We start from the raw sequence: 23,425 nt of genomic DNA on the forward strand, positions 1-23,425 counted from the left end.
TGGATACAACATACAAATAAAGTGGTCAGGTAGCATGTCCTTCTTTTAAAAAAAATTAAAAATACCTCTCATCTCCATAAGCAGCTTGTTAGTATCATGGTAGGGTAGTGAGTTTTTAGAAGGTGTGAGGGAGTATGGTGGAAGCCTGTGCTCAGATAAATAGGGAATGTTGGGGAAAAGTTGGACCTTGATGGCAGGGATAGGAAGCTATAGGTTGCTTTAAATGCATAAAATAAACTATGTTCTTTTATAGGGAAGTTACAGTTTAATTACATTTGCCAGAGCATCCATGATTCTATAGATTTCTACGGGCATTTCGCTCAGCATCTCTTGAGGTCAAACCTTTAAATACAAGTGGACTAAAGCCACTGGGGGGTAGTTTGCATTGTATCTCTAATGGGCACAGTAGAGAACTCCTAGGCCTGGGAGCTACCTTTTCACCCTCACAATCTGGAGTATTCTGCAAACTTCCCTAGCCACCAGCCCTGGAGACCTGCCTAAGTTACAGCAGCAAACCCAATACTGAGGGATATAGTGCTACTTAAAATCTTTGCCCAGACTTCTCCAGTCCCTGCGAAATCCCCTCCTTGCCTCCTGTGGGCTAGGGCATACAATAAAGTCATCCAAAGGCAAACTAAACAGCTGTTTTCACATTGCTAGTAGCATAGAAGCCCCTCCCTAAGTACAGTCAGAGGTTTTTAAGGTTTCATTGTGCTTTTCTGATCCTCTCTCACAACATAAAGGGGCTATAACAAGGGTGAGATTCTTGCCCTATCACTGTACTTATGTTGATTGAGCTCGGTATAATATTGAACAGATAACTAGGATGTCCCTGAATTTTATAAAGCCACATAATAATTTTGTATTGCCATTTCTCATACATACAGTACCTACATCCTTAGGTTTATCTATTGTTGTTAAAGTATTTACCTTTTCTAAAAGCTACTCTTATGTTTCAGAATTCTTAAATGGGAAAAATCTAAGCCTTTTTAAAAAGAAAAAGCCCCACAAACTTTAAGTGACTCCATTTTAAAGTGTTCTTTTAATGAGTTTAGTCATACTTTTTCCAAAAACATAACACATTACTAAGTGGGATGACTAACAGAACTTTACAGCAAAACTTTCTAAGGCTAAGGATGTTAGGTATCATGTAATTGACTAATCGAATTGTCGGTGCATTTTTGCATCGACTATTCAATTAGTTGATAGAGGCAGCAAGAGGGAGGGAGCAGAGAGAGGTACTTCAAAGCGGCAGCACCACATGGAGCCCGGGGTCAGCTGCTCCATGCAGTACTGCCCCTTTGAAACACTGCAGCGGTGTTTCAGTGTGGCAGCACCACACTTAGCCCAGGTTAGCTGGGGAGTCCCCAGCTGATCCTGAGCTCCAAGCAGTGCTGCTACTTTGAAATGCCATGAGGAGCCTGCCGCTGGGCTCCCCATAGCATTCAAAGCGGCAGCAGCACACGGAGCAGCTGACCCTGGGCTCCGTGTGGCGCTGCCGCTTTGAAGTACCTCTCACTTCTCCCTCCCTCTTTCTGCCTCTATCTGATAAAGGCAGTGGAGAGGGAGGGGAAGTGGCTAGTCACCCATCCTTTTGACTATCTGATTAAGCATTTGCTTATCGGATAGTAGACTAGTCAAGTAGTCCTTAACATCCCTATTTTAAGGCATCTCCGTTTATAGGCATTTCAGTCTTGATAATGGCCATTTCAAATCTAAAATTAGGAAATGTAATGTGTACCATGTGGTACATTAGGTTAAAAAACCCTTTGGTGACTGTGTCATAAGGAGAAGGTTCTGGGATCCTGTTTATATTACCATTCCGCACACAGAAACATAGAACTTTTATACTGTTGTTATTAAAGGAATTGCATGACAAAAATAATTCATAAGATGTAACTGCATAATTAAAAATTAATTATTGAAGAACATTTGCTCCAGCATGATTTTGTGGATTCTAAAATTGTTCATGTAAATATTTTTTAACTGGTGTTTCATCATAAAGTATTATTTTTTTAACAGATACATTTGTAGACCTACCTGTGTTCAGGAAAATTTTTACTGTAATGGCTTAATTTAGAAATTAATTTTGGCTGGCTTGAACTGAACATAGTTTTCAAATTTATGAAGTTGTTTGGGAATCCTGGTCATGCTGTGGTGTTTAAATGCAATTTAATGTTAATCCATGTAAACTGCATTAATCGATCCGTACAGGAGTTTCCTGTTTTCATATTTCGCACAGAAATAAGGAATACTGTTGCAAATTAGACACCTTCACATGTCTTTTTCATAAATTACCAGAACAGAGCCCAGGAATTCTGACATTTAATTCCCTCCTGCTTCTGGGAATGAAACACAAGTTAGGGATAGCCTTTTTATAAAATCATGCAATTGTAGGTACTGGTAGAGGCAGGCGAGGAGGCCGTATGGTTTAACGGGTAGAGTGCCAGGTTGGATATCAGGAGACCTAACTGTTCAGCATCTTTTTGCTGCCTCAGCTCTGTGTTAAGTTTGGGAAAATGTGTTGCTACTGTTTGCTATAAGAACATGCATTTACAACTGATTGCAAGAAATGAAGAAATGTTTTATATATATGTTAAATTAGTTAGTAATGTCCTAAAGTGTTGTAAAATAGAGATGTAGTTTAAAATAGGGATGTAATTGCCTCATATGCATTATGGAGAAAGTAACTTTCTCTTGGAAGAGTTTTGAAATCCTTCTATGAAAAGAATGATGTAAGAGCCAGTTTTAATATTTCTTAATTTTAAGTCTTTTTGGAGAGGAGTGTGGTAGGAAAATGGCTTCTGCTTTAGTCGACAAAACAATCACAAAGTTATTTCCGTAATCCCTTTAAAACAAATTAAAAGAATCATGAAAAGGAAATTATACTAGCTATTTTGAAATATTAGACTTTTGTTAATTATATTGCTCAGCTACTGCATTTAAAAGTTAAATAATATTAAAGTATAAGAGCAGCTGAATTTTACTCAATTATTTAACTTATTGGATTTCTTGTTTTTAAAGTAGGAGAAAAATTTAGTTTTAAAATACCAATTTTTTTTAAAATTAGTAAAATACCCAAGTGATTTTTGACATCCATTTTCAATATGTCTAACCATAAGAGCCACCATACATATCTTACAATTTGAATGAAATAGAAAACAAATAGAAAAAACAAGCACAAAAGAGGAATGAATATTCAGTAGCTATATTCAATTTTATAATTTAGTTGAACTGACTGTTTAACAAAGAAGGTACTTTAAATCATGGGCTATAAATGTGAACTTTGGCTGTTTTTCAAGATTGTCTTCACTGGCAAAGTTGTGCTATGTTATTTTTACACAACTGATTTCTATTGCTACTACATATGTGCAACATTGGATTTAGTCTTTGACGCTGTAGTTAATACTACAGATTGAACCTCTCTAATCTGTTCCCTCGGGGCCTGACAGGTCCCAAACCATGAGAGGTCAATATTTTCTAGCAAAGTGTTTCTTAAACTGTATTCCGAGGTACGCTGGTGTGCTGCAGAGAACAACAGTTAAAAATGGCCACCCTTAAAGGGGCAGGCAAACCTTTTTCTGCTCAATAACTTTCCCCCCAACTTTTTTTTTTGGTGCAACCAAAAATACTCAGTGTTACTCATAAAAGATTTAAGAAACACTGCTCTAGCAGCGTTAACAACACTTTCACTGCTTACTGGGATCTAAGATGACAATTAAGGATAAATTAGAGCTATATTGCAGTACAGAACACTGAGAGCCAGGACTCATGGTTGTAAACAAACTTTCTGGGATTGTGGAAGACTCATCCACACCAATGATAAGTGAACATCCATATAACTAAAATCATGTTGGACCACAGATGTTGCCAAAGCAGAGAGTGCCAGACTAGAGAGGTTCACCCTGTATAGATTAAAGCAGTGGTCATCAATCAGTAGATCAGGATCTACTGATAGATCTTGGAGGTTTGGCTGGGAAGCTAAGTGCCAGCACTTCATCTGCCCCTCTCAACATTGCCGTGCTGCTCCTGCCCTCTGCCTTAGAGCTGTCCCACACCCCCGGAATCCTCCTGCTTGCTGTGCAGGGCACAGGAAGAAGAGGAAGGGGGGTGCAGATATCGGGGTACCCCACCCTATACCCCATCTCCACAGAGAAGATGGGGGCAGGGATGAAGAGAGTTTACTGGATGCTTTTGGGAGTGGTGCAGGAACCTGCCTTAATCCCCTGCATAACCACCCACCTGTGGTAAGTGGTGCCCAGCTGGAGCCTGAATTATGAACCCCAGCCCCAATCCTGAACCCTCAACACCTGCCCTAGCCCTGAGTCTCCCTGCACCTCCCAGAGCCTACACTCCTGAACCCCCTCCTGCACCTCAACTCTGTGCCCCAGGTACAGAATCCCTCCCACACTCCAAATCCTTTAGTCCAGGATCAGTGTCTACATCCCCTGCCCTGCACTCAAGCCCTCTGCCCCCGTCTTGATAAAAGTGGGTGAGGATAGGAGAGAGAGGATGGAGTGAGCATGGGCAGGGCTTTGGAGAAGGGGTGGGAAGGAGTTAGGGCAAGGTTGTTTGGGTTTGAAGTAGATCCTGGATTACACTTAAATTAAAGTGATCTCATGCTTAAAAGGGTTGGAGACCACTGGATTAAAGGTTTGGGGAATTCAGCATTCGCTTTGATTGGAACTTTGCTATGAAGTGTCTTGCTTTACTACAGAAATCTTTGTATGAGTTGTTTACAGAGCTCAGTATGTTACAATTGAGTTGGATAAATAAAATTTGCATGAAGTAGATAAGAACTTTAGGTCATATGGAAGTGACGTCTAGGGTTCGGACTAAAGATACATTCAGATTCCAGATCATGCGGCTCTTCACTCCTGAAAGTACGGTTCACAAAGCCTCCCGGTGGCTTGTGAAGCCACTCCTGCACCCGTACAGATGGCCCCCGGGTGCAGGGGAGGCATCCGGCACAGTGATTCAAAATGGTGTCGGCATGATCATGGAGCCTGATGTGGCCAAAAGTCTAACATTTTTAAAGGGTTAGGGTTTTTTTTTGTTTGTTTGTTTGTTTTTAACTCAACAACTCTGGCTGGTGCGGCTCTTCGCATTTTTTCCACCGCTGTTTCGGCTCGCTTCGTTTAATGGGTTGGCCACCCCCGTTCTAGATGAAAGGCTTCAGTAGGACAAACATTACACATTAATATCAAATTGTATATACGCTTACTGGGGGGGTGACATTCACTTTTCTACAATATATCTTTGCTAGGTTGTCATCATTGAGGTATATCAGAGAATGCTTAAGAATTCTGAGAATCCGGTTGTGATTGCAGGGCTAGGGAGATGAGTACGATGGATTATTGGTAAAGCTACAAGTAGTAATTAAATTATGGGTTTTTTTTTAAATTTAATTTAATTTTTTGTTTTTTTTAGGTAACTGGGGGTTCCAGTGGAATTGGAAAATGTGTTGCTATTGAATGCTATAAACAGGGTGCATTTATAACTCTGATTGCAAGAAATGAGGTAACTTTTTAATATGCATGTTTACAAACTAAATTATGTCTTAACATGTTTAAAATAGAGGTACAGTTTAAAATAGGGATGTGTTTAAAATAATGTAGGGTTGGCTGTAATTGTTCGTATTGTGTTTCTGAGGAATATTTTAATTGAAGTAATCTCCTACGTTTGTCACTGTCCGAACACAGTGAATGAAACACTGGCTTATTACTAAAACACATTCTGAACTTCTCTTCTCTTAGAAATGTAGTGACTTGAAAAGTTTATATTTACATAGGCTATTCTGTTTCCTGTAACTGTTACTTTCAAGAACACGTAACTTTTTTCCTCCTTAGCAGTTTTTCTTTCATTTGGAAAAGATTAGTTTCTACTGTCTTTATTTCTTAGGGAACACAAAATTTATGTTATCATAGGTTGTTCAGTTTAGTAGGGCCCTATGATATTTATGGCAATGAAAATGTGTCACAGTGAAATTTAGCCTGTTATGTAATTTTACCTTATATTTTAAAAGAACCCTATGCTATAGGGTAAAAGTACACCGTGTACTTTTGTATATCTCAAACTGGGCTCCCAATCCAAAAGGAGGTCACAAGGCTATTGTAGAGTTCATAGTATTGCCGCCCTTACTGCTGCTGTCTTCAGAGCTGGGCACTTGGCCAGCTGCTGCTGCTCTCCAGCCACCCACCTCTGAAAGCAGTGCCAAAGTAAGAGTGCTAATAGTCTTATGACCCCTCCTTTGGGTTAGGACCTGGAGTTCTAGAAATGCTGAATCTTAAGGGCTTTACATGTTTATATTTTTGCTGTTTTCAAATGCATGTTCATGTTTTGTTACAATGCTGAAATTTAAGATTTAAATATCTGAAACCATGAAATTAAAGATTTTTTTAAATACAGTGGATGTGAAATTTGTGACTCTAGGCAACTAATTTAGTAGTGATCATTAGTGATTGTATGCACACAGCCTTGGGAATAGCAATTATCTTATTTACTCTAATATTATACTGAAATTCAGTGGTGACACGATTACATAATTAAATGCATTTTAACATATTTAGTAGCAAACTTTTAGGTACTTGAAAACTGTTGTCTTGTCCCTTCTCAATCTTCTCTTTTGCAGACACACAAGCCCAACTTTTTAAATCTTCCCTCATAGGTCATATTTTCTAAACCTTAAATCTCCCCCCCCCCCCCCACTTCTTACCTGAAATGTGGTGCCCAGAAATGGACACACTTTCTCTAGTTGAGGCCTAATCAGTATGGAATATAGTGGAAGAATTGCTTCTTGTGTCCTGCTTACAACAATCCTGCTAATACATCCCAGAATGATGTTGTGTTGTTTTATGTTATATTGGCAACAGTGTTAGTACTGTTGACACATAATTAGCTTATGGTCCACTATGACCCCTTAGATTTCTCTCTTCATTACTCATTCCTAAGTATTAATTTCCTATTTTGTATGTGTGCAACTGATTATTCCTTCCTAAGTAGAGTACTTTGTATTTGTCCTTATTGAATTTAATCATGTTTACATCAGACCATTTCTCTTGTATGTCGAGAACATTTTGCATTTTCATCCTAGCCTCCAAAGCATTTGCAGTTCCTCCCAGCTTGGTGTCATTCACAAAGTGTACTCTCCATACCATTACTTAAATGATTTATGAAGATATTGAACAGGACCCAGAACTGAACCGTAGGAACTCAACTCATTATGCTCTTCCAGTATAATTGTGAAGTATTGATAATGGTTATCCTACCAATTACATACCCATCTAATAGTACCTCCATTTAGGTTGTATTTCCCTATTTTATTAATGAGGTCGTGCAAGACTGTATTAAACACCACTGAAGTCTATATTTACTACATCTGCCATTGCCTCCTCATCCACAAGGCTAGTTACCCTGTCAAAGAATGCTGTCAGATTGACTTTACATGATTTGTTCTTAACAGATCCATGCAGACTGTTACTTGTCATCTTATTATCTTCTAGATGTTTGCAAATTGATTTTCTTTCCGGATACAGAAGTTAAGTTGAGGGGTTTGTAATTCTCTGGATTGTTCTTTTTATAGACAGGCATTAAATTTGCCCTTTTCCATTCTTCTGGGAAGTTTCTCATCTTCCATGATTTTTCAAAGAAAATCACTAATGGCTCAGATAGCTCCTCAGTTAGCTCCTTGAGTATTCATGGATGCATTTCATTAGGCTCTTGTGACTTAAAGACATGTAACTTGTCCAAGTAGTTTTTAAATTTTTTCCTGTTTTAACGTCTGTCACATTTTCACTGGCATTCATAATGATAGCTGTCCAACCACTACCAATATTGTCTTGCTGAAAACCAAAACAACAAATCATTAAGTACTTCTGCTATTTCCACATTTTCTGTTACTGTTTTTCCCTCTTTATTTAGTAATGGGCCTACCCTGTCTTGGTCTTCCTCTTGCTTCTAATGTATTTGTAAATGTTTTCTTGTTACCTTTTATGTCTCTAGCTAGTTTGAGCTCATTTTGCGCCTTGGCCTTTTAATATTTGTTCCTTCGTAATTGTGTTATTTATTTATATTCATCCTTTGCAAGTTGGTTTAGTTTCCACTTTTAGTAAGACTCTCTTTGATTACAGTCTCCCAGCCTGAGTGGTCTCTTGCCATATATCACATCTTTCCTACATAGTGGAATGGTTTGCTTTTTGCCCTTCATAATGTCTCTCTGAAAAACTGACAATTGTCTTCAATTGTTTTTCCTCTTATTGTTCTCTCTCCTACCATTCTTTAGAATCATGAATTCTATCCTTTTTATGATCACTTTCACCCAAGCTGCCTTTCAAATTCTCACCCAGTTCATCCCTGTCAAAATCACAGCTAGAAAAACCTCTCTCCTAGTAGCTTCCTTCATCTTCTGAAATAAAAAACTGTTCTAGTACTGTACATTCCAAGAATTTGTTGGTTAATTTGTGCCCTGCTGTGTTATTTTTCCCAACAGATGATTGGATAATTGAAGTCCCCCCCCCCATAAATAAAGAATAGGTGTGAATCCTACAATTATAGTGTATCATATACTGCAGAATTGTCGGTCCTGTGCTACTGCCTTTCAAATTTATTGTCAACCAAGAGGTGGATTTCACAAATAACTACTTAGAATTCAGAAAACACTTTTTTGGGGCCACTAATAATTTTAAGATATAAACAAAAAAACAAAACAAACAAACAAACAAAAAAACCCTGAACCTGATTTAATGATATCTTTTCTCTTGATTTGGTTTATCTATTGCTATTGACGCTCATCTAATTTTTAACGCTTTTTTATTAAAAATTTTAACCAACTGTAAAAATTCTTCAGTTTTTCCATTGGGGAAAAAAATAGATATTTTCTGAACTGACAACTTTCAGATTTCAGATATTTCTCAATAAATTTGACAGGGGAAGGAGAAAAGAAATTGAGAAACTTGTAGCAAGCTTTGAAATTAAACATCAAAACAATTAGCATTTTTATAGGTTAGATCTAATTGTTTTAATTTACATATTTAAACACGTCTTTTGCATAATTTTGACCACTCTAATACATTTAAAATTACCCTCAAGTGAAAAAGTGAAATTTCAAACTCTTCTTATCAGTTTCCAATTTTGGAATAAATAATTGGTGGGTTTGGTATGTTGTTGTTCCACATGTTCTTTGGTAGGTTTTGAACAGTCATATAAATAAACAATAACCTATGAAGCAGTTAGGGATGTAAAAAGTTACCAGTTGCCTGGTAAGCATTAGGCTTACCGGAATGCTTACCGTCAGCTGTATGACCAACCACACCAGCAAGGAGTAGCCCTGTGTTGGGGCAGCAAACAGGGCCATGTCTGTGGTGGGCTGGGGGGACCTTGGCTGTGTGGAAGCGGCAGACAGGGCTATGCCTGAGTTGAGTCGGTGGGACCCCAACCCTGGCCAGGTAGGAGCAGCCCAAGCAGGGGACCCCAACCCTGGCCACGCTCGGCCAACAGAAAGGGCTCCAGCCACACCGGTGCAGACTGGCTGGAAAGGACTCTGGCTCTGGCTTCCATCCACCAGCCCTCCAAAAGTTAGTTAAATGATGTAATTTTAATTAATCCAGTTAACTATTTTAATGATTATTTACATCCCTAGAAGCAATAACATATACATTCCTAATCCTTTCATGTAATTAAAAATAACTAAGTGTACAATCTCAGCCTTAACATTATCATCATTGTAGAGGTTTTTTTTCTGATGTTAACCTCATAGCTAGGAGAAAGGAAAGTGTTTAAAAAAACCAAAAAACTTCAGTTTTGAAAGTTTAATGAAAATAGCAATTTTGAGATCATTTACATTTATCAATTGCAGAATTGTTTTTACCAAACTAAAATAACAGTCGTTAGCCTTCTGAAATGTTTTTAACTTCAGAGAAATATTGGAAAGTAGTAAATTCTCATGATTGCAGTGCCTTAACTGTGCTTTATATATAAACTTTAGAGCAAGCTGCTGCAGACAAAGAAGGAAATTGAAAAATACTCTGTTAATGATAAACAGGTAAGATGTTGCCTCCACTGTGTACTGAATACTAAGCGATTGTGCTGCATAACTGTAGAAAAGAAAAAAAGGACCCCTGAATCCTACTGTATGAGTTCGGTAGTCTTGCTTTTAAAATAATTATGTCCTGAAATAAAGTTTACAAATTAATATTTGGTGCATTTTACTTGCCTTAATGCAATACAAAATTCTGATTTCTCTGCTGCTGTTGATATTGCTAACATGAAATAATACTCAGACCTGCTTTCAAACTGTTATGTTAGTGAGGTCATCGGCTGCAATGTTGCGTGTGTGTGTGTGTGTGGATATGTATAATACAACTATAGTTGATGTCTTATATAAAACCCTGACTCGATACAGCTAATTTTAAAGGAGGAACTATTTTTTTAATCCTTTTCAAATTCTTCAATAATTAAGTCAAAATAAGAGCTATCATTGATTTGGGAACTCAAATAGTTTTCTGAACCCCGGAACTGAGAACAGGGAGACTGTCAGGCTAAGAGAGCTGCCTGATGGATTGCAGTGAGGAAGAGATGCAGTCCTGTGGCCTGGGCAAGAAGCTTGAGACCAGGAACGAAGAGGAGAGGGAGAAGGACTGGAATTGGAGGCTGGTTGATGGAGGGAAACTTGGAGGAGAGGAAGGGAGTGATTTGTTTGTAGCTGGGCAATGAAACTGAGACTGATAACAAGTGGGATAGTGATAAAGAGGAGAAGGGGAGACAAATCAAATAGAACTAGGATGCAGGAGGAGAGCTGGGACTAGTTTGGAACAAAGGAGACTAGGGAGAAACACCCAGCAGGGATTGGAGGTTAGAACTAGAAATGGTTTGGCAAATAGATTAGGACATGAAGGAAAAAATAGTACATAATCATATAATTAAAGATTATATCATAATCAGTGCTGGTCCTAGATCAGTGCCATGTGCCAGGAGCATCTTCAAAACACATACACGCACGTTAAACTTTTAATTTTTTTTTTTTTTGCATTTGTAGTAGGGATATAAAAGGCTACCCAGTGAGCATTAGCCTATTTGCATAATTACAGGGTAACCGGAAGTGCAGACCAGGGAGCAGCTTGCCTGCCCAAGGCACGGTGGGGCTGAAGCAGTACACTTCTGCTCAGGGTGCAATAGGGCCGGCAGGACCCCTCCCTGGAGCAGCCTCACTGAAGATTAATCGGTTAAACAATTAAAATTAAATTTAATCAGTTAACATTTTTCATGGGTACTTACATTCTTAATTTGTAGCCCATGTCTTGACTTTGATGCATGTTTTATTCCTAGCATATATTACAAATTAGCACCTTTAGGATCTGTAAATCTATATTTATTCATCTAATATACAGTACACTTCCAATAATGCGGCACCTTTAAGACCCAGTGGGTGCCAGATTATCAAATATGCTGGACCATCATCAGGGGGGGCTATGAGGGATCTGGGGTGGAGTGGGGGGGATGCACCCCTCGGCGCTGTGGGACCAACCCGGCAGCACCCCACCTGCTCTACCCCAGACTTCCCCAAGTCAGCCGCTACTGAAACTGACCAGCGGCTGAATCAGGGAAGCCTGGGTCAGAGCAGCTCCAATTGTCCGGCTGCCCGCAGCACTTCCGGGTTCCAGATGGTGCCGGACCATCAGGAGTGCCGGACCACTGGATGCTGGTCCACTGGAGTTTTACTGTACAAGCCCATAGAAAAAATTGCTTTTAGAAACTTTTTAATTTTTAAGAATAACTGAATTGTACTAATATCAAGAAACTGTACCGTTCACCAACACAGGGTGGAGTAATATTAAATAATGCTACAGTAGGTAACATTAGAATGTTAACCGAAGTCCTTTAGTTCTGTAGTGCTGCCTTTCAATTTTGGGAGCAACTGTGATTTATTTTTGGTTGAAGACCCTCAACAACCAGAGCCTACAAGGTGAAATATGGGGACCATGAAATACTAATTTTTTGGGGAGTTATTGGTTGACTAACTTTTCAGAGTAGTTTCTTTTAATGCTCTTTACTAGCTATATTTTTTTTTCCTGGCCCAAGATTCTTCTTCACTGTTTTCTGTCTCCCAGACTAGTTGTAGACTTCATGGACCCCAAAGAAAAGTGTTATCAGGGAGTATACAAATATAAAATTGTGTAATCCGATGCTGTTTCACATCCCTTTACTTGGGGGTTCCCTTTCTGTGGAGAACTGGGAAACTTTTTTTTATTTTTTTATTTTTAATGAAAAATAGGTTTCTTCTCTGGTCTTATGATGTTACCTGCTGAACTGGAAAGGGGTAAATCTTGGAACAGGAAAACCAATGCATTTGTGGTAAGGAGTGATGAGTAGAAACACCAAAAGTGTGAATAAACAATTAGGAACTAATAAATATGGTGGGAAGTGTGGTGAATCGCTGCACCAGTAAACGAGTCTTCAGAGATAGCATCCCCTGATGGAATTTGCATATACTATTTTTGACCAGGTTCTACAGGTCAAGCAAACACAAAAGTAAGAACTTATGTAAAATGACTGACTTTTAATATAGGCTGTGTTTACTCTACAAGCTAGGGATGTGATTACCCTGGTTGTGTGTATATACTTGTTCCAGCTCTCATTGAGCTAATGTGACTATAAATAAAAATGTAGCTGTGGTAGCAGAGGCCTGGCTGAATCTGGTTCCAGTCTGGCTTTTACTCAGCCACTACCTGTTGTGATGGGGTCAGGCCAGATGGCTACAAAAAAAGTAACAGCAAGTCTATTAGGAGTGATGGGAGGAAGACTCACTGCTGGAGAGCAGGAACTGTAGAGACACTGTCAGATACCTGGAAGGAACCCTACAGGTATAAAGGTGAGGAGAAGGGAGAGCCCTGCCCAAATAACATTCCCTTTTAGGCCCCAGAAATTGGAGGGTGATAAGTCCCTGGTAGCGTGGGAGGAGAGTGAGTTAAGAAATCTAGACTGTTGTCTCCACATCCAAAAAGGCTACCACAGATTAAGGGATTTTTTTTTCCCTTTTCCTCCCCGCTATGTCAATGATGAGAGTAGCTAAATTGGATTACATCTTGCCCCTGAAGTAAAAGGTTTAGACTCAGAGCTGAGAGCCACTGAGGTGAGCAGCTAGACCAGGAGTTGCTGTTTTCCTCAGATGGAGAAAGATAATTCTCAGTCTAGTGCTTACCAGAAGCGCAGGATCAAGTGTGAAATTAGGAGCTTCATCATACTGTGGTATTGTGGCCACACTGCTATTGATTATCAAGCTAGTGTGCATATGTGTGTGTGTAAGCAGGGAAATCGTACTCCTTGCTTGTAGTTCACACACAGCTATAGAAGAAGGGTCAGTTTTATGTTGAAATGATACTGCGACCAAGAGAGTTTTGAAGGGCTTTGAAATTTACCAGGGTCTCCATTCATAACATGGTGACACCTGTAAGACAGGTGTGCATGTAAGCTATTTGTTGTCTGTCAAGATACATTTTCTTTGTGATGCTTTCCTTCTGAATAAATACTTTGGTTTATAAAGGTTGGCTGGTCCCTGGTTAACCCTGTCATTGCTCCCATAGAGAACAGGATGACAGTGCTGAATAGAGATGTAAGCAACTAGTCAACTATCCCATTAGCTTTTGCTGGACTAGTCTCTGCCCACCTCCCATCAGAGGCAGCAAGGTGGGAGCTGGAGCTGGTAAAAGATGGTTTCCCCCCATATCCCACCCAGCACCATCTCTGTGGAAGTCAGGGTGGTAATGGGGACTGGGCACGAGCTGAGAATCGGCAGTTAATCCATTTAAAAGGCAGAGCTGCAGTGGGGTTAGCTCCCGGGCCGGGAGCTAACCCCACTGTGGCTCCCCGCTTATTGACTGATCGACTAGTTGATGAAAAATCTCTAGTGCTGAAGTAAACTCAGTAAAATTTAATATCCTGAGTACTAAAGTAAACTGAGACTTGCTAAAGTGATCAAAGTGAGCTGCAGGAGAAGGATTTAGGAGACCATAAATTCCTAATTTGGAGGGAGAGAAAGATGATGGCTAGAGGCATGACAGAAGTACCTTCAAGGAGACCACATGAGACCATTTCTCATCATAAATATTTGCCACAATTGTGTATGATTAACAAATTACTCATTGAAATGTTTTCCATGGAATCTTTTCCTGGCATCTGTCCCAGTTAAGAAGCATGCCAACATTGTGTGTGTGTGTGTGTGTGTGTGTGTGTGTGTGTGTGTGTGTGTGTGTGTGTGTGTGTGTGTGTGTGTGTGTGTGTGTGTGTGTGTGTGTGTGTGTGTTTTGATTTGGTTTTTTTGGTTTTTTTAAGAACAACCTTGTTCTACAAGCTTACTATCCCATTGATAAATGACTTGTAGAAAAGAAAAACATGTTTTTAGAGACTGCCCCATTAGCATGAAATTAAGTAAAAGAATGCTGTTTCTCTTGTGCTTTATATTGTATTTTTAAAATCAGTGTTAATCCTGAATTTCCAAAGAACTCCGTAAAACAAACCAGTGACTTTTGTGACTTGCAGAAACTACCTAAATGAGTTTGCTTGCAATTTTTAACATGTCAGTGAACCATATTATCAGTCCATTAAATCGACACTGCTGAAATTGAATTACACTGTTTGAAACCATTAGACTTGATTGTCCTCTCTTAGCAGGTTAACTCATAAGTGATTTTTCTCAGACTTAATGATTACACAGACAGTACTATTTATAAGTCTAATTGAAGCATTAATATCCTGCACTTCAGTAACTCCTTCTTATTGATTTTTGCCAAACCATATTTTGATTTTTCAGAAAAACATTTGACTTTTATAACATTTTAAAAGAGATAACATATTTATTCTGTTTGTTTCATTGTTAAATCTTTTGTTTCCTTTCTCTTTATTAGGTTGTGCTTTGTATATCTGTTGATGTGTCTAAAGACTATGGACATGTGGAAAATGTCCTTAAACAAGTAAGAAAATAGTGTTTGTTTTCAGTATTTTTTTTCCTTATGTGTAACACTTTGAGCTGCTGCAATGTACAAAAAATATTTTCCCTGTTACCAGTATGCATACTAACTTTTGTATAGGCTCAAGAAAAGTTGGGTCCCGTTGACATGCTTATAAACTGTGCAGGAACAGCAATTACGGGGAAATTTGAAGATCTTGAAGTGAGCTGTTTTGAAGTGAGTATGCGTGATTTTTTTTTTCTTCTAACAGATAATTCAGTATAATTTCTTACGAATGCCTAACTGTTTAAATCTAGAAAACTGTCTGTTCTGTGGTCTTGGATGCTGAAAATATATGTACTCAAGTCACAATTTGAAACTTTGAATGTTGATCGTTTTTGTTTTTATGTATAGATACATAGAGGGACAGGGAGACAGGTGGACAGTAGACACTAATTTGTGGTGGTTTTTAAGTATCTTCCTCCCCCAAAAAATGAAAACACACTTTGTGTGTGTGCTTTTTTTAAAACAAGGACAATTCCAATGAACTCCGTTAGGAGTTTGATAATTGAAGATCATTAGCTCTAAACAAGAAACATCCAATGAATGGAAATAATTACAAGCACGTTCTTCACATGATATAATAAATTTAAGAGATTTGAGAAATTTAGGACAGATTTATGGTCAGTTTTTTCACGAGGCATAAAGGATCTGACAACAAAGGGTTCTAGGCTACCGCGCTGTGCCAACAATCAGCTGATCAGCACAGTGCGGTGGCCATTTTGATGTAAATGAAGTGGCGATTATTTAAATCGCTGCTTCATTTCCCTTTGCCGAGTACACTCATCTACATGGCTCCGTGAACGGAGCCATTTAGTCTAGACACACCCTAGGGGACTGGTAGTGCAGATTATACAATGTAGTAGACAAAGATCTATGTTTAGGTTTTATTCAGAATTAATACATAAGTGATAGCATTTTAAACACTGTACGCTTGAAGAGTCCTAAGCTGTGTCTTCACCCTGCGGGAGGTAGAGGAGCAGGTGGTACACGTGGGAAGCAGCTTTCAGACTGGCTCCCCGCACATATTGGCTCTCGTGGCACCACCTCCCCCCCCGCATGCAAACATGGAACCACTAGAATTTCAAAAGGTCCCATGTTTACATAAATAGTCAATAGTTAATATCACTAAGTGTTGATCCTTGTCCCATTGTGGATTGTGAAGTGTGGCTCTCTGGCATCTCTTGAGTTACCATTTTTGTGTGGAACATGGACAATGGATTCACTTTAAGAAAACACAAGTTAAAATTTGAGCAACACCCTGATACTGCTCTAGCAGCTCTGGAGCTCGATGGCTAAGTGGGAGGATTTCATTCTTGATCCACATGGAGGTCTTCCCATGCAAAATTTGTAGGAGTCAGGATTTGGTCCTTTCTTTGAATATTAGCCCTCTAGCAGGTCAGAATATTGAATTATTCTACAGTTTAGTTGTTGCCTGATTGTAGTCTGGACACATGATCTGATCTTGTAAGAAATCTTGTGACTAGGGATGTTCAATTTAATTTTTTCAACAAATGGACTAGTCGATTAGTCGGCAAGTGGGGAAGCTGCAGCAAGGTTAGCTCCCAGCCCCTGGAGCTAACCCTGCTGCCGTTCTGCCTTTTAAAATATATTCAGAGCATGCAGGCTCTTATAACATTTTAAAAAGCTGAAGCACCGTGGAGGCGGAGGGACCCGATGCAAGGACATCTGATTCCCAGCTTGCGCCCGGTCCCCGCTACCCTCCCCTACCCTCGCATAGACAGTGCTGGGGAGAACCAGCTTTTCAATCAGCTCTCCCCAAGCACCGTCTCCTGTCCCCCTCCTGCCCCTCTTTGTGCCTCTAATAGAGGCAGCCAGGTGGGAAAGCGATTAGTCAAGTGACTAGTTGCTTACATCCCTACTTGTGACTCAAAAAGATTGGCTAAGTTTTGTTGTTGTTGTTGAAGTGTTAATTGAAGTAAAGTTAATTCTGTCTTTCTGGTCCCCATATATAATGCGTATTTTTTTTTCTGTACTCTAAAGTGAAACACTACAAAGATGTTTAAGCATAAGTTGTAAAATTATATTTAACATGATAATTCAGTATCTTCCACTGTCTTCTGTCAGTTAATTGCAATACCACTGTGCAGGAGGCACAATTCAGCATGTTTTTCTCTCCTTTTACTACCCTGCTAGTCATTGGATAATACCCAAAATCTAATGGTTTTTTTACCACAAACCACCTTCTTCCTACCTATCTTTGAAACAATTGAGCACTATCTAAAGTTTGTAGTAACTTTTATTCTTCATGATATATTTTCATATGCCTATATATCAGTGTTTCTTAAACTGTGTTCTGCAGCACTCCAGTGTCCCACAAAGCAGTCACCCCCCCCCCCTTTGGTGTTCCTCATTAAAAACAATTGTTTGGTGTTCCTTGGTCTTAAAAAGTTTAAGAAACACTGCTAGACATTATGTTCTTGACAGGTGAAAAATGCCTTCTCCATCTTCAGATTCCAGTAGTTGAAAGTTGCTAAGCATATTTTATTTACATGAAGCCCAGCATGTAGTCTGAAGACATTATTATATACACTAGATGGCATTGGGCTATATAGATACCTTTTTTTAAAGGTACATGTGTGTGTAGTCAAGTTTCTCCTCTCAAACATGTATAATACTCTAAACTTGGGATATAACTATCTTTCCTATACTAACTGACCCAACTAATTATAATCCTTTTATTATTGCTGTGTTATGACTGATATAAATAGTATTGATTGCTGAAAAATGTTGAGCAATACAAATTGTGCATCTCTACAATTCAAATATGATATTGATGTTTGCACAGAGGTTAATGGCAGTCAACTATCTGGGTAGTGTTTACCCCAGCTATGCAGTAATTGCTACCATGAAGGAACGAAGAATGGGAAGGATTGTGTTTGTATCATCTCAGGCTGGACAACTGGGATTATTTGGTTACACAGCTTATTCTCCAACAAAGTTTGCTCTTCGAGGATTTGCTGAAGCCCTGCAAATGGAGGTATGATTGATTATTTCTCAGCTACTTGTTGCATCTCTTGCATTCTTATGTACAGTTTGAGCTACCGTTGTACTAAAATGTTTCTGCACATTAAGCCCAATTAAGAAGATGGCAGCCTTTATCTATCTGTTAGAGTGCATTTGTCTGTCTGAGTCCATCTGTCTGCATCTGTTTGTTCAAGAACTCCTCCTAAACTGTAAGAGCTAAGACTACCAAATTTGGTATGCAGTTTCCTCTTATCCTAATTTAAACCAAGGTCAAGGTTTGGTTGTGCCTGAAAAATGAGAAGTGCCAGGAATGGGACTGTTTTCCATAACATGGAAAGGGAGGAGGCAAAGAGGGGGGGAAACACAAAAGGGAGGGGCACAGAGAGGAGGAATGCAATACAGAGTGTGTCCACGGAGGCAGCTGCAGCTCCAAGAAAGTGGCCAGTGGGGCCCCACTGTCTTGCCTGTCTCCAGACCAGGTAAATAGCCCCCCTGCTCCAAACCAGGAGCCCCACTCTAGCCCCTATGGAGAGCCTGCCAGCCACAGGGTGTATGTGGCCTCTGGAGCTGGGAGCAGCCCCCACAGCCTGGCCCCTCCCCAGACAGCCTGCAGGCTATGTTGGGAAGGAGGGTGCTGGAGGCTGACAACAGCCTCTGGACCCTCGCAGCCTCCCCTCCCCAACAGCCTGCAGGCCACTTGGGGGGCACTGGAGAGGGAAGCAGTCTCTGGAGACTGGCTGCTCCCCAGACTGCTAGCAGACTGAGAGCGAGGGGTAACCCCCGGAGCCTATTCCTCTCCCTCGACAACCTGTAGGCTGCGGGGGGCCAATTGGGGGTTGCACTACCCACTCCCCTGGGAGGAGTCGCCGCCAGAGCAGCACCACCCTTATTGCCATGGGAGGCCTTGGTAGGCCCCCCCACCTCCCAGTTCTGTCCTGAGCCCCCTGCCTGGAGCCCTGCACCTCCCATTTGCCTTTATTTTCTCTTCCTGTGCCTTGAGCCCCCCCCCCCAAACCGCTCAGCCCTAAGCCACCCATCTCTTGACCCTCCTCACCCCTGAACTCTCACTCATTTTTGAAAAATCCAATAATTAAAATAAAATAAATTAAAATAAAATAAAAATTTACTACAAAAAAATTGTTCAGGTCTGAAGTAACTCTGGGTACATCTGCTAGTAGATTATATAAATGAAACTTGACTGGTTCTAATAGATTATATACACCCTGTTAAAAGTGCAGTTCCAATCTGAAAGGGATTAGGAAAAAACAAAGTCATGTTTGTCTATACATTTTATATGAAATATATTTAGTTTATAATTAAAGATTTTTCTAACTGTTAGGCCTGTTTTCACAGTCAAGCTTTGTGCATTCTTAATGACAAATAGTTGCATACTACATGAAGCCTTCAGCAACAGCTGTGTAACCCCCTTATTGTTTATAAAGTTGCACAAATATAACTGAATTAAGCTCAGTAAATAATTCTGATGCTTGAGAAGGCTTTAGAATCAGCTCTTTTAGTTACAATAGAAGGATAAAACAGTGAAAATCATTTTAAACTTAAGTAAGATGCCATAATTCTGAATAATACACACACGCAGCCCCCTCCCCCCCCCCCCCCCCATCTGTTGTTTAAAAACGTGACTTTTTTTTCTCGATTCTAAGAGCAGAGCAGTACAGGCAGTCCCCGGGTTACGTACAAGATAGGGACTGTAGGTTTGTTCTTAAGTTGAATCTGTATGTAAGTCGGAACTGGTGTCCAGATTCAGCCACTGCTGAAACTGACCGCCAGTTCTGACTTACATACAGAATCAACTTAAGAACCCCAAGCTTCCCCAAGTCAGCTGCTGCTGAAACTGATCAGCAACTGATTCCAGGAAGCCCGGGGCAGAGCAACTCTGCCTCGGGCTTCCAGTAGTCAGCGCTGGTCAGTTTCAGCAGCAGCTAAATCAGGACGCCTGGGGCAGAGCAGCTGGGGTGCTGCTGGGTTGGACCAGTAGCGCCCAAAGCGGCGCTGCGGGACCAACCGGCAGCACCCCAGCTGCTCTGCCACAGGCGTCCGGAGAAAAGCCTAGTCTGCTGGGGGGGGGGCCGGGGGCATACTAGCTGCGCCCCCCCCAACCCCAGCAGACCAGGAAGACACGGGCGGCGGACCGAGACACACCGCGGTCACGCTGCCTGGGTCCTCCGCGGCTTTGCTCTCCGTCTCCCTGGTCTGCTGGAGACCAGCAGACCAGGGGGACGGGGAGCAAAGCCTCTGAGGACGCCGGCAGCGGGACAGCCGCGGGGCGTCTGGGCTGTCCCGCTGCCGGCTTCCCCTGCGGCTTTGCAAAGCCTCGGGGAAGCCGACAGCGGAGCAGTCCAGGCGGCTTGGGCTGCCTCGCTGCCCGAGCCCCCCCGCAGCTTTGCAAAGCCGCGGGAAAGCCGGCGGTGGAGCAGTCCAGGCGCGCCTGGGCTGCCCCACTGCCCGAGCCCCTCCGTGGCTTTGCTCTGCGTCTCCCTGGTCTGCAGACCAGGAAGACGCAGAGCAAAGCCCCAGAGTACACGGGCGGCAGGACCGCGAGGTCCCGCAGTCCGTGTACTCTGGGGCAGCCCCGTTCGTAACTGCGGATCCGACATAAGTCGGATCCGCGTAAGTCGGGGACTGCCTGTACTTAAGTAAACTTACAGACTTTCAGGTCAGAAGGGACTGTCGTGACCTCTTACACATTGCAGGGCACTCCTGTAACAAAACAAAAAAACCCACTAACCTCTGAGTTACTGAAATCCTCAAATTGTGGTTTAATGCAGGGGTCAACAACCTTTTCAAACCAAAGAGCCAAACTACATCAAAATTCAGAACAAGTGGTCAATAAAGAGCTATATAAGAAAGTCCATTTGCATGACTGAAAATATACAATTTAATATTATCAGTAATTGACATAATGATCAATAATAGCATAAGTGAAACATTGTACTCACAGACTTCATTTAATGGGACTTCTGCTATTGCATCATTTTGCACATTTCTTTTGAAGTTTACATCATAACTGGTCAAATCCAGCTTTATGCACTGTTCAGGTTGTCTTCCATCAGTGTTATGGCTGGGGATGTGGGAGTGCAGGATTCTGGGTTTGGGTGTATGGGGGGCTCGAGGCAGGAGGGTTTGGGCGTGTGATGGGCACGGGCTTGGGGTGCAGGAGTGTTATGATGGGGCTTCAGGTGTGGGGGTGCAGGAGTCTGGGTTGAAGTGCATGAGGGGCTCAGGGCAGGGGGTTCAGGTGTATGATAGGCTTAAGGATGAAGTGTGGGGTGGTGCAGGCATGTCACAATGTTGCGGCCAGATGGGGGCTGAGTCCCAATTGGGGACTTTTTGGCCAGGCCTTTTTAAATAAAGTAAAATACTATGTCCAACACAAAAGGTTTCAACATTGTCTTTCTTTTGTGCGTCACTGACCCACAGAAAAATCTGTTGGAGACCACAAAATTAAGAAGACTCTTCTCCCCCCACCCCCCCCAAAAAAAAACCCCTCCAAAAATCTCCAACCCTCACTGATCTGACACCCAACTGAGATGTCTCACTCCCTTGGCTCTCCAAGTGTGTGTGTGGGGACACACCTGTCAGTGAGTGGGATAGGCATTGAGGTGCAGGATCTGGGTGGGAAGTAAGATGCAGGAGCAGGCTTGGAGTAGGATGTCTGGCCAAGGGGGAGAGTGCAGGAGCAAGCTTGGGGGAAGTGTCTGGCCAGGGGTAGAGGGCAGGAGCAGGGTGTGGGTGGGTGTCTGGGCTGGGGGTTGGTGTCTGGCCAGGAAGGAGGGGACAGGAGCAGGCTGGGGGTGCAGGATCTTGGTGCAGAGGGAAGGGGATGCAGGGTCAAGGCCGCACTTACTTTTCCCCCCAGTGTCATTGTAAGAGATGCAAGTCATTCCCAAGTGACAGCCAGCCATTGTTCCACAAGAGAGAGAGAATAAGTTAGTGGCCCAAGGGCAAGTGTGAAATGGAGGCCATGCCTCACCAGGCACACAGGGAGTCCAGCCAGCAGGTTCGGGCACAGATGGGATCCAGGAAGAAGGTGCTCAGGCTGATGACAGACTCCAGTGGCCTCCCAGGGCTCTTCGGCGGGTGCAAGTGCACGACATGAGGCGGGGGCATAGGAGTGCGCGGAGCAGTGGGGACACTGCCATAGCAACGGGGTCCTTTGCGGGCAAGATGGCGACCAAGTCTGCTTTTGCACCCAGCACTGCTATCAGGATTCCTGTCTTAGACATGGCTTCCGGCTACTCTGTTGGCCAGATTCTGACCAATAGAGCAGCAAGAAAAGTCTCCAGACAGTGCGTATGTTGTAGCTTTGTTCCTCCGGCTGGGGGAGGAAGAGAAGGAGCATGTGCAAGGAGCCATTTGTGGCTGCGGCTTTTTCCATGATTGCACCGCGAGACTCTGGGCTTTTGCCACCTTCTCCCTCTCCAATGCAGGAAGCTGGTGCTGTCTCCATCTTGCAAGGGGCTGGATCACCAGCACAGGCTCCCCATTGCGGGGGAGGGAAGAAGAGAGGGGGAGCTGAGCTCAAGCTGTGAGCCATATTTGACTCCTGAGTGAGCCATAGGTTTCCAACCCCTGGGTTAAAGACTTAAGGTTACAGAGAATTTACCATTTATACTTTTTTAAATCTGTAAATGACCCATGTGGAGATGAATATAAAATAAAATGCACATGGGAGGCTGCTCCAGCCCAGCTTGGTCCACTGGGTGGAGGACACTCCAATATAGTCAGGCGAGACCAGTATAGACCAGTGAGAGTGGGCGGGCTGGAGTGTGGTCCTCCTGCGCCCTTCCCAACCCCCCCCACACACACACACACGCAGCAGCCCACTGCTGTTTTAAGTGGTTAACCAGTTAAACATAACATTTAATCAGTTAACTGATTAAAAGGGATTTTACATCCCTAATGGCTATTGGGGCTATGTGCATCCCTATGCTGTGCATCCCTTGTGTTGTGACTTTTCATACGTTCAATTTTTTAAACTTAGAATACAGGTTTCTCCTTTCTACACTTGGAATTAAGACATGTAAAAAACAGTTACCAGTTAATTGTTCTTCAAATTTTCTGCTGTCCTGTTATGCTTCCTTGTTAAAATTATAGGCCTGATCCTGCTGGTTGCAAGGCTGTGTACAGGTTTTCAGAATTTTTTTAATCCTGCTTGAAATATCTTCTTATCACAATAGAATGTTAGTATGAATATATTAAACTTAACAATATGTTCCTCATATTAAGAGACCCAATTGTTTTCCCAAAACACAGGTAAAGCCTTATAACATCTATGTCACAGTTGCCTATCCTCCAGATACTGACACACCTGGCTTTGCAGAAGAAAGCAAAACAAAGGTAATTTAATTCATAAAGAATCTTGCATACATGTCCAGCATTTGTCTCTTCTGAAATAATAAATATTGTCTGCTGTGTTC

General features: G+C 41.7%; 1 protein-coding gene across 1 annotated transcript in view; it reads left to right on the forward strand.

Moving 5' to 3' along the window:
- Positions 1–23,425, forward strand: part of KDSR (3-ketodihydrosphingosine reductase) — a 46,192-nt gene that overhangs the window by 1,893 nt on the left and 20,874 nt on the right. Inside the window, exons 2-7 of the mRNA XM_006122887.4 lie at positions 5,431–5,520; positions 9,983–10,039; positions 14,898–14,963; positions 15,081–15,176; positions 17,809–18,000; positions 23,262–23,345. Of these exons, the coding sequence (XP_006122949.1) occupies positions 5,431–5,520; positions 9,983–10,039; positions 14,898–14,963; positions 15,081–15,176; positions 17,809–18,000; positions 23,262–23,345 (585 nt within the window). The remainder of the gene's footprint in view (positions 1–5,430; positions 5,521–9,982; positions 10,040–14,897; positions 14,964–15,080; positions 15,177–17,808; positions 18,001–23,261; positions 23,346–23,425) is intronic.

This window comes from Pelodiscus sinensis, chromosome 2, assembly GCF_049634645.1.
Source record: "Pelodiscus sinensis isolate JC-2024 chromosome 2, ASM4963464v1, whole genome shotgun sequence".
NCBI lineage: Eukaryota > Metazoa > Chordata > Testudines > Trionychidae > Pelodiscus > Pelodiscus sinensis.